The sequence below is a fragment of the Herpailurus yagouaroundi genome, unplaced genomic scaffold (genome assembly GCF_014898765.1).
Source record: "Herpailurus yagouaroundi ecotype Mexico unplaced genomic scaffold, PumYag 29, whole genome shotgun sequence".
Lineage (NCBI taxonomy): Eukaryota > Metazoa > Chordata > Mammalia > Carnivora > Felidae > Herpailurus > Herpailurus yagouaroundi.
The window spans coordinates 15,149,145-15,161,513 of NW_024412377.1; the positions used below are offsets into that span (position 1 = coordinate 15,149,145).

The 12,369-nt window shown below is 34.7% G+C and overlaps 1 protein-coding gene across 8 annotated transcripts in view; it reads right to left on the minus strand.

Moving 5' to 3' along the window:
- CDH18 (cadherin 18) overlaps window positions 1-12,369 on the minus strand; it is a 1,020,275-nt gene that overhangs the window by 81,871 nt on the left and 926,035 nt on the right. For all 8 annotated transcript variants that reach the window (XR_005796617.1, XM_040494419.1, XM_040494422.1 and 5 more), the window contains one exon: window positions 9,294-9,481. Coding sequence is in view for 7 of the 8 variants with exons in the window: in XM_040494419.1 (XP_040350353.1) it covers window positions 9,294-9,481 (188 nt within the window). In the remaining variant the exon portion in view is untranslated. The remainder of the gene's footprint in view (window positions 1-9,293; window positions 9,482-12,369) is intronic.

Here is a 12,369-nt window from a genome sequence, read left to right on the forward strand (position 1 = left end):
TAAAACTAAAACTAAAACTAAAACTAAAACTAAAACTAAAACTAAAACTAAAACTAAAACTAAAACTAAAACTAAAACCAAAACAAAGCCCCAGGATTTGTTTACTGGGGATGCTTAACATCTCTTTTCCACTGTAACAGAGGATTGTAAGAGTCATCTGCATTTATTCATGTTGTGCACTTATGCATCTTTCTGACTCTCAATGAAATTTGTAGAGGTAATTGGGGCCGCCTCTACCCTATCAAATATTACTATCAAGCTGTGCATTTAATATGACAGGCATCTCTTGGTTTGTTTTTAGCAGGTCCTTTGGCAACTTAGATGTCATTTATCTCAACACTAGCCTACCTACTGCTAAGGTACAGGCTGTTTATGTGGACACATGGTTTCATGCTTATGATTCTCTAGCATGTATTTAACTACCTCAAGGCAGTGACAATCATTTTGTAGGAGTTGTTTGCCACAACTGGCTGATGGATGGATAGGGATCCATCTAGAGTCACTAAGGAATGAGAATATTATTTAAGATTGAGACAGGGTTTTAGAAGCAAATAAATTAATGTAAATGGAAACATTTTAACAACCTCATTTATATAGAAAATCTGCTAAATTGGAGATTATAGTAGTATGTATAAAGTATGTTAATGCTTTGTTTTGCATTAACATGACAACAGTACATAGGTATTAGATTAGGATTATAAATATCCTTTTTCCTACTCCAAATACTCATCATCCACACATTTTAAGCAGATCTTCCCGTAATTGCCTCCTAATCATTTGTTCCTGGGAAACTATTTAAAACTCTGCCAGTGGGTCGTACTTTCCATAGTTACTAGATTTTTTTTTTTTTTTACTTAAAAATAGTATATCAAAAACAGTATAACAGGAATGGTGAAATCTATTATCTAAAGCCTGATTTTGATAAGAAGATACTGGAGGGGGGGGGCCTGGGTGGCTCAGTCGGTTGAGCGTCCGACTTCGGCTCAGGTCACGATCTCACGGTCCGTGAGTTCGAGCCCCGCGTCAGGCTCTGGGCTGATGGCTCAGAGCCTGGAGCCTGCTTCCGATTCTGTGTCTCCCTCTCTCTCTGACCCTCCCCCGTTCATGCTCTGTCTCTGTCTCAAAAATAAATAAACGTTAAAAAAAAAATTAAAAAAAAAAAAAAAAAGAAGATACTGGAGGGAAAAATGGTCAAAAGAAAGAAAATTTGCCCAGGCTATTGAGTTACCACAGAAAGCAAAAACATGAAATGTCAGGCTGAAGTTTTTAAAACACAAAACATCCATTTTTCCTGCCTTAAACCAAAATAAAAACAGGTACAGAATAACTCCATAAACATGAGGCATTGCATGAACTTGATAAGGGGTATTATATAGCCAGAGACTGTTCATGAGAATAAGAAAATGATATTTTTTCCAGTTCTATATTAAAGTGTCAACTGTCCATGCTTTTAGAGGTCTTTCTGGCTGTATTCTGAAAACGTTCATACTGAACAGTAATTAAAACACTCAAGCTAAAGAAAAAAAAAAAAATAAGGAAAGAAATCTTCCATCTAGAACTATCTGAAGACTCTTTGAAAAATAAATCTTTGATAATTTGTTTACCGATTATCTACTCCATAAATTTTGCCTCAGCAAGATATTTGGTGTGGGGGATGGAGGTTTATAATTCAAATATAGTTTATTTAATTTAACAAAATTGCAAACTTATTTCAACTTTCTTACTAACCTCTAAGTCTGGATCATCAATTAGTGTTTAATATGAGAAGTAGGTATGCATAAATTATACAAAAGCATTCTACTGGAGATTACTAATCTAGCACTTATGTTCAGGAAGAAATATTCTAGGAACACGATCAAATGCTTTTTTTCATTTTTATGGAATTTACCGTGGGTTTAATGCTCTGGACATGTTCGACTGGTTCAAGCTCTCTGATTTATAAACACAGTCTATCATATCAGCTCATACTTAACAAATGCAAGGATTTGTGTTGCCAAATTTCGTAAATTAAAATTATGTTTGATAGAGTATGTGTCAGTACTACAATTACCACAAATACAACATGGGTAGGTATTGACAATTCTCAACTTAAAAGAAAAATTAAACGCACTTTAATCACATGAAATTGTGGATATCAGCAATGGATAACATACACAAAAGATAATTTTATATGATTCGATGCAAGATGCCTGTCTTTCTAACTTCTAACCACCCAAACATTCCTGGGGTAATTCTACTTGTGATGTGCTCCGTTTTACTACAATGGTACTGAGAAGGATTCCGTAGGTACTCAGAAATGCAAAATTAAATTAATCAATTTACATTCCCTCTAATTCAGTCACTTGTAGGATGAGACTCCAGGTTTGGTGTTCAGAAATTTCAGCTTTGCAGCTGTGGGCCATAAAGGTGTTTTTTTTGTTGTTGTTGTTTTTGTGTTTGTCTTCATTTTTCTAGGAAAGATAGATTTCAGATAACTCACGCCACAATTATATTGGTTAGAGGATGGATTCCCCCATATAATATCCCCCTGTTTTTAAGTTCAAAATTGTTTGCCTGTGATCTCTATGCTCAAAGGACAATGTAGTTAAATATAAAGCCACTAACTCACATTTATTTCTCTTAGTCTCTGCTACATACTGCTCTATGCATGCCTAAAAGTAATTTCCCATGCAAAGTTTTCCCTGACCCTCCTTCAGCTTTGAAAAATTGGCTCTCTTATCTGTGAGCTCATAACAATTTAAGTAAACCTATACCATTAGCATTTGACATCTTGTATTATTATAATGTTTCACATCTACTCCGTTTTCTCTAAGAGAAAGAATATTATCTAATTCATCTTCATATTTCAGGTATCTGGCATAACTCCTAGGACATGGTGGGTGATTAATAGCTCTTGCTCAGTCTCAAACATAGCTGTATTTGGAGTACAGAAAAGTGCTATTACAGTTTACGTTTGAAAGATGAAAACTTCTGTATTCTTTCTAAAATACGAATAGCTCACTCCTATGTGTGACCTAAACAATGAACATATATTAACTCACTTAACCATCACAACACTTCCATGAGTTATAACTGTTTCCCACTTACAAGTGAGAAAAATCAAGGCACAGAAAAGTTAAACTTGCCAGGTCAACAACCCATGAGTGGTATACTTGGGATTTGATTTCAGGCAGTGGGACTCCATACGTTGCGCCCTTAAGTGCTATGCTAGATGATCTGAAATCTCTAGCACATAAATAGTGAAACAGAATATTCCAATTCGGTGACTGAAGATGAATCGATTTTTGGTGCACTATAATATCCCCACAATTAGAAGATACATTCATGCACCTTTTCGAGCATTGGTTTATAACATGAAAATGAATAACTTCATTAATTATAATTTCATTAATTCCGGCTACCAGAACTTTATAATTTCCTTAATTCACAGACACAGAGCTAAGAAACTTAAATGCTTTTCACATAAATTCCTCTATCTCTTCTGCCCATGCCAGAAGAACTTATCCTCATGTGACTTTAATGTCCTCAGACACTGGGGTTTTTCTTACTTCTCTTTAATTACTGCTCAATATCCTCATGCAGTTCACTGTCAATGAGTTGACTCCAATATTCGTTTTAAATTTTCGTTTCCTAATTTCATCCTACTACTTCTAGTAATTACTTTTACATATCATTGCTCTCTCTAACGTATAAAATAATACTTTTCCCTCTGTAATATGAACACATTTTGCATTACTGTAGATGGTTATCATTCCCATCAATCATTTTCCGGCCTGCTCTACATACTCGAGACTTTTTAATTGTTTCTCATTAATCACTTCTACTTTTCATTAAATCACACTAGTATAGTCTTCCTCTGGACTTACTGAAAACAGCCTTTAGCCAAGTTGCTCTATGTATCAATTCACTTCAGAGTTCAAGAAGATCCTAAAATTCCTTTTTTTAAATTTTCTTTTTTCTTTCTTTTCTTTTCTTTTTTTTTTTTTTTTTATAAGGAAAAGAGACTTATAATGTTTATTTGAGAAAGAGAGAGTTACACACACAATGTGAGTTGGGGGAGGGGCAGAGAGAGAGGAGAGAATCTCAGGCAGACTCACACTGTCAGCACAGAGCTCTATGTGGGGCCCAAACTCATGAAACCATGAGATCATGACCTGAGCTGAGATCAAGAGTCCAACACTTAACCAACTGAGCCATGCAGACACCCCAAGAAGAGACTTCTTATGCTCTCACCTTGGTCCAATTTTTATATTACATTCTCATCCAGATTTTATAATGCAACAGTGGGGGATAAGAATGGAATTGACATCTGAATGCATTTTAATATATGCAAATATCACTTCAATCATACAAAAAAAGGGGGCACCTGCGTGGCTCAGTTGGTTAAGCATCCGACTTCTGCTCAGGTCATGATCTCACAGTTCATGAGTTCAAGCCCCACGTTGGGCTCTATGCTGACAGCTCAGAGCCTGGAACTTGCTTTGGATTCTATGTCTCCCTCTCTCTCTGCCCTGCTATCTCTCTTGCTCTTACTTTCTCTCTCTCAAAAATAAATAAACATTATTTTTTTAAATCATGTAAAAACATGGCTAAATCCCTGAAATAGTAACTATTATTAAATTTTGCCTTATGAAAAAATGTATTTTAAATGATAATATTTAAAATTTTTTTTTAACGTTTATTTATTTATTTTTGGGACAGAGAGAGACAGAGCATGAACGGGGGAGGGGCAGAGAGAGAGGGAGACACAGAATCGGAAACAGGCTCCAGGCTCTGAGCCATCCGCCCAGAGCCTGATGCGGGGCTCGAACTCACGGACCGCGATATCGTGACCTGGCTGAAGTCGGCCGCTTAACCGACTGCGCCACCCAGGCGCCCCTTAAATGATAATATTTTGCCCAAACCTAAGAAAAATGGCACAGATTTGAATAACATTTCTTCAGTTAGGTTTTCTTATCATGCCATGGTTTATGGTCCTTGTCAGAGATCTTTCCTGGAAGGTAGACATTCTGTGGACACTAGAACACATGTACAAACTTTCCTGTTGTAAATTTCTCTGCACAGAAGAGAGTAATTCAGTGTGGATAATTTCAAAGATGTTGATACAAATAAATATTATGTTTGCTTGCTGTCACTGGAAGATGGGAAAAAAAAATAAATGGGAAATTTTTATTTCAAATAACAAATACACATATATTTTGTGATATATATAAATATATATTGTATATTATGTTATTTATATTTTTATACAGCCTATATGTGTATTGTGTGTGACTTTCCATATATATGGTAACTTACCAATAGTCCATGTTATGAACAGCTTAACTCATCAGGATGTTTCAACACATTATCAATTTCCAACTGACATAGTATATTATATTATAGAAATATACATGTAAAAAACAGCCAATTCACATCCAAAGTAGTTTCAACTATTAGCTATCACTTCATGGCCATGCCTATTTATGAATATAAGAACAAAGTTGTCCCAAAGCAGTCCTCTGTCAAAAGTCATTTCAAATATAGTGACAGATTTAACTGAATTGAAATGTGACTCCTCTCTTTAACTTCTGGTTGAACAGAAGTACTTTCCAGATAGCACCTTATAAGAATAAAAATAGCAGTTTGGAAGAGTTTTTTGATAGTCTCATCTCTAAAGAATGTTCAGATTTTGGAAATAGTTCATTACAATTAGACATCTATTTCTTCTTAAAAAAAAAAAAGTGCGCAGATGCATTTGCCTTTATGGGCATTTGCAATAGGTTGGGATGTCTTCCTTGCTGCACTTTATGGTTCAGAGCCCCAAATTTTACAATCTAATGGCAAGGAACATTCTGATTCTTATTCTATCAGTCAATGCAAGGCAAAGGAATAATAAAGAAAAATTCACTAAACATATCCCACTAAACAACCAAAAATGTGATTATTTGGCATAGACCTAGTATCGTTATATTTGAACATATTTCATACTTCTTTCTTGTAGGATTAACTTAAACTTGAAAAAAAATACTTTTATAACTTTTTATGTATACTCTATGGTCCACTTCAAATCATTTATTAAATAAAATAATATTAATCTTTTTTCACACTGAACACTATGAAGATAGCACAGATGGCTTTTGCTGAAAGTCAGAACAAATAGGGTTGTATCCTTGAATTAAAAAAAAAAAAGGATCAAGTACCATACAGAGTGCAAATTGATATGAAACCACAAGAAGAGAATCTGAGAAAAAGGCTGCTAAGAACACACATCCCTAGCTACAGAGGTTTATGGAAGAGGAAAGAGTGCATCAACTTGCATTCATCCTTATCTTTTTTTCCCCTTTCCACCCAGTCAAGCTCCATTAAACAATGAATGAAAGTTATCAAAGTGTATTTACAATGTACCACACCACGGACCTGTGAATTCAACTTGGCAATTTTCTGATAAAGGGATGATATGGACAGGAATGAGCAGATGCCCTGCAAACTGATTTAGAAAGCAGCCCTGATTTTGATCTTTGGGAAGATTAGCTGTTCTGCCTTGCTGGCTAAGGTGAGCTGCCTTACAGATTAAATAAAAAACCTGTTTTAAAGGACTGTTTTATCCATTTCCTGCCACCTGAATGAGTACCTCTTAAAGGTTAAAAAACACTGGGTTACATAGGTTATTTTTCAAATTGCAGTTGTTTATAACATGCAGTATGTAGCAATAAAATAACTCAGATTAATAATCTTAATCTGGGGCACCTAGGTGGCTCAGTCGGTTGAGCACCAGACTTTAGGTCAGGTGATGATCTCACTGTTCCTGAGTTTGAACCCTGCATCAGGCTCTGTGCTGACAGCTCACACCCTACAGCCTTCTTCGGATCCTGTGTCTCCCTCTCTCTCTGTCCCTCCCCCACTCACACTCTGTCTCTCTCTCCCTCTCTCTCAAAAATAAACATGAAAAAGGGGCTCCTGGGTGGCTCAGGCGGTTGGGCTTCAGACTTCCGCGCAGGTCATGATCTCGCAGTTGGTGGGTTCGAGCTCTGCATTGGGCTCTGTGCTGACAGCTCAGAGCCTGAAGCCTGCTTCAAATTCTGTGTCACCTCCTCTCTCTGCCCCTCCCATGCTCATGCTCTGTCTCGCTCTCTCAATAAATACAACATTAAAACAATAAATAAAATAAAATAAACATTAAAAATAATAAACAAAATCATAATCTGAAGGATCAAATAATTAGATAAACGCAAACATTAATACTTCTTGAAAGAAGTGTAGACTACATCAAAAAATTAATTCATGGAAGAAAGTGAAAAGATTATTTTGAATATATCATCATTACCAATACCATTTGTACAATTGAAACTATTCTTATCTTGAAAAATAACTGTTGTGTATGCGCACGATATTGAATAAAGAATGTTATTTAAATATATGTGCACACATACCTACATAAACTATTTTGACTTTGTTTTTCACAAACATCATCAAATTGATTGAGGCGATACGGGGTGGTAAAATCCCTAGTGTTCTTAATTGCATAATATATACTTGTATTTCAGATCCTGCATATATTCAAACCATCCATCAACCTCATTTTTTGCAAATATACTGTAACTTCCTACTTTACAAAGACCTAGTGCTCAAAAAGCAAGCACTGCTCTCCTCCCCCAGCTCCCCCACACCAGCTGGATCATTGAAAACTTTGCAACCATTTACTTCAAATCCTGTTTGATTTTCTCAGGGATGGAGGCATACCATCACGGGTTGTTTCTTTCTACCCTTGATCAAGATCCTACACAGGGTCATCTCTGCCCCAGCCATCTTTTTAAATCCAATATCCTCTCTTTAGTATCCTAAGTTTCTTGTCTCTATTGACCTTTTACACACCTGCATAGAAAACACACATTCAGTCTCTCAACTTGCAATTAAAATCCTCATTTTATCATGTACTCATTTATATGCTTTATAACATTCCTGGTTACAAATTCAGGAAAGAAAGATTAAAATGATAAAACATTTTAGGTGAAGACATCAATATTTTACATAGTCTAGTGATGAGTACTGTTCTGTAAGTATTTACATGCTCTAAATTGCAGTTTGCTGGGGTGCTTCCGTGGCCCAGTTGGTTAAGCATCTGATTCTTGATCTTGGCTCAGGTCATGATCTCACAGTTCATGAGATCAAGCCCTGTGTTGGGCTCTGGACTGATAGCATGGAGCCTGCTTGGGATTCTCTCTCCCTCTCTTTCTCTGCCCCTTATTCACTCTCACTCTCTCTCTCTCTCTCAAAAATAAATAAAATGAAAAAAAAAATTCTACTTTGTGGACCCCTTTGTAGCATCTAAAAAATAAGTTAATCCTTAATTTTAATCAATATAAGATTATATGTATTGGGAGAATTAATAAAATTTATATAGTTCAAATAGAAAAGTATAAACAAAACACAATTATGCAGATAGATGACAAAAAGATAGATAGATGATAGACAGACAGACAGACAGACATAGATTAATTCACTTCAGTATCTCCAGTAGCACGTCAGGATAAAGTTTGTCAACCTATGTTATAAATATATTCTACGGTAGAGTCATCTGGAGTACTTGTTAAAAAGGCCAATTCCTTATCTGCACTCCAGCCTTTCTGAATCAAAATATATGAAGGCAAAGCCCAGGGATCTGAATGTTACTAGGTTTCCAAGCTGAAATCATTCAATATTTAAAGACTAAGACATTCTGCATTAGGAGTTATATTTAAATCTTTCTTTGCTAATATCTGTGTCCCATTTCATTTCTACAATGAGAAAAACATAATGTACTCTTAAAAGCAAAAAGCAATAGATAGATTTAGTCCAATGACAAATTCTTTACAATAAAAAAGAGTCAGGGAGAAGGTTAAGGGTTCCACTAGAGCTGTCTTGATGAATCCATGACTGTCAAACAAAACCCTGTATCCTAGTGAGTGTTAGCGAACATGGTGAAGATTTTTACATTAGTTAGAAAAATCTCTTAATGTTACATAATTTAGTACAACATGAAATAATTAATATTGTATGCATTAATAGAACATTAATAGAACTGGAATTCACGATAAGCCTGTTGTCATGGTACATTCTACATCAGATCTTCCATATATATGTCATGTATATATATTTTTCTAAGACAGGATCCAAAAAGTCAGACAGAGCCATAATTAAAATGTAATTACATCTTAAAGAGAAAATATTTTAGCATACTAATGACTTGACAATATGGATTATTCATACCATTATGGATAATTCATGGAAAAATGGGTGAATTGCTTAAATCAGAGAAAGTATGCTCTTTTTACCTTCTTTAAAGAAAGGATCCCTTCTCTGGTCTCTTTGTCAGTGGAGATGGAGAATATCCCAATACCATCACCATTAATGATGGAGTAGGTCATGTCAGCATTGGAACCAGTGTCTGCATCATTTGCCTTTATTTTCCCAACAGCTGACCCAACTTGAGCTGACTCAGGAACATACAGCTGATAGTGCTCTGAAAAATATTTCATATTAAAATTTTCTGATGGTAATGGGTTCACAAAAATGTAGTTTCAAAAGAAAAAAAGGCATTAAAATGGTTAGACCACATATTCAAACAAACATTGTATTAAGTAATATAGAAAATGGATGTGTTTTCAGATTTTAAATGTCCAACTGCTTAGTAGTGAAATACTAGATTACATAAATTTTAAAGTATATGTAAAATAACCTATATAAAAATAATTTGTAGGGATCTTACTATAAAATATTTTATTAACTCTACATTCATAGGCAACTGATAAAAGATAATGAAGGTCAGATTTGCATTCTTATGTTGAGCAAAAACTAAATTAGTCAAGTATTAACGAAATCCCCAAAGCATGTCTCCTTCCATGTAGCATGCAAAATTAAAATATAAGAGTTAGAAAACTTGAAATTCAAAGTGAAAACAGAGGAAACAATATAATGTACCTGCAAGTATGATTATTATTCTGATCAATACACTTAAGTTTAATGAAATGTATAAGCCATGACACAGAGACAGTAAATGTATTTATGCACTTAATTACCCTGTATTCCTGATCAGTTTCTAAAAAGAATTTAAAGTGGTTTTACAATAAAGTCTTGAATAAAATAAAGTCATCAAAATGAAAATAATGACTAACTTAAAGAATGAGAAAGAGAAACATAATGACTACATAGGATGATGTCTTATTTGTGATTGAATTAATTTTTACATATATATCCCATAGCCAAAAAAACATTAAAACCCTATTGACTCTATAAATCTCATGATCCAATATGCAGACATATCTTTTTCAGTATGTCCTGATACTAAATATTTACACTGAGAAACTTTTTTAAATGTCAGAGTTTGTCCTGATACTAAATTCCTTCAGGGAGAGCTCCTAGAAACTCTCTTTATAGAAACTTATAAAATAGGTACTAAGAAACATAATGGCCACATCAGTACCATTGTTTTACTGACCAGTTAGAAACAGATCTATTAAAACAATTTATTTCTTATAGCAAATCTCAAATAACAATATAAATAATGGAAACCTTGAATTAAAATATAATTGTATAAAAGACTTTCAACCAAGACTAAATTAATGGTGATTTAACATTAGGCATGGATTTAATTAGACTATACAGATAAGAATGTGGAGCCTATATGAAAATAATTTCCCTAAGCCAATGTTTTGTTAGTTATGGTATGATAATATTTTTTTAAGTTAACATATCTGGTAAATGTGTGGAGTGATCTAATATGTTTCTAAAGATACAATTGTTTGTATTAAAGTTCTATTTGATATATGTGTCTGTTTATTCAAAATTCAACAAAGATTTTTTCCCAGTTCTCTTCTATAAACATTTGAGATGCTACCTGACATTATTTTTTAGTTCAATAGTCCTCACCAACTTAACATTTCCTGGATAGACCACCGTCCTCTATGAAACACATGATCTTCTGACCTTAATCATGTGGTTTTATCAGGATCTGTCATATTGCAGAACACTCTATCCCTCCTGACATATTTAATTGACCTGCAAAGAGCGTGAGGCCCAAATTCTTACAGGACTTCACCTTTCTGCTTGCAGTTGATTTGTGAAAGGTTGGCAGTTGAGTCACAATGATTCAAACAGGGAACATTCCATAAAATGTGAGAACTGGAATGAGGAGAGACCTTTAGTTTCTTTTTGGTGGCAAAGGTATGAAATGTTGGAAGGGGTTCCTGACAATAGTCATGTTTCCAAAATTCATGTTGAAGTACCTAATCTCAGGGTAAAATTCAGTATCAGAAAGAAGGTATAAACATTTTCAGAATCTCTGTAAACACCATAATGTTCCTAGGCAGTTACATAAAATAGAACACTATTCTATTAAAAAATTAGATAAGGGGCGCCTGGGTGGCGCAGTTGGTTAAGCGTCCGACTTCAGCCAGGTCACGATCTCGCGGTCCATGAGTTCGAGCCCCGCGTCAGGCTCTGGGCTGATGGCTTGGAGCCTGGAGCCTGCTTCCGATTCTGTGTCTCCTTCTCTCTCTGCCCCTCCCCCGTTCATGCTCTGTCTCTCTCTGTCCCAAAAATAAATTTAAAAAGTTGAAAAAAAAATTTAAAAAAAATTAGATAAAAAAAAGTCAAACATATCTCCTACCTTTTTTTTTGTTTCTACGGTAGAAAAGCTAGGAAGTCAAGTTCCGGGTTGCTAAGGTCTCTAAATAATGGCTTAACCTACCACAATTCTGTAAGCCTCCCAAAGGACTCTCACCCAATTAAAACTGGGATAAAAACTTATAAACAAAAGAAGTCTTAGTTCACAGAAATAAATAAACCAATCATAAAATTATTATGCTAGTGTTATTGCAAAGCAGGTTGTTTTTACAAAGAAAGTTACAAAAAATTGTATAAATTAGTCATAAAAGACTCACATTCCAGGAAACATTTAGGCTGTGTCTTATAAGGGGAAGGATATCCCTGGAAGAAGATCATCATGTTCAGAGGAAGGCCTGATATTTGTTGATACATTCTAAGCATTGCAAGCATCGTACCTCTTCCCCATTCGCGATGCTCCATTAGGCAAAATAGAGTGTATTAAGATTAATATTTCAATATTTATTTTTTCATATAGTTGAGAGTTTGTGAATTGTAAATAGTATTCAAATTGTCTCCTAATAACTAGAAAATAGCTGACAGGTAAGATTTATACAGAAGCCAGAAGATGTTTAGAATATTTTTTAGAACTTCTAAGGACTGTATAAATAGCCAGGTACATAAAAAATACTATAAAATTCCAGGACGATAATTATGGTGAGGCTCTTGAAAGAAAAATTCAACAACACAGCTTCATTGAGGTACAGTTGGTATACAAAGACCTGAACATATTTAATATGTACAGTT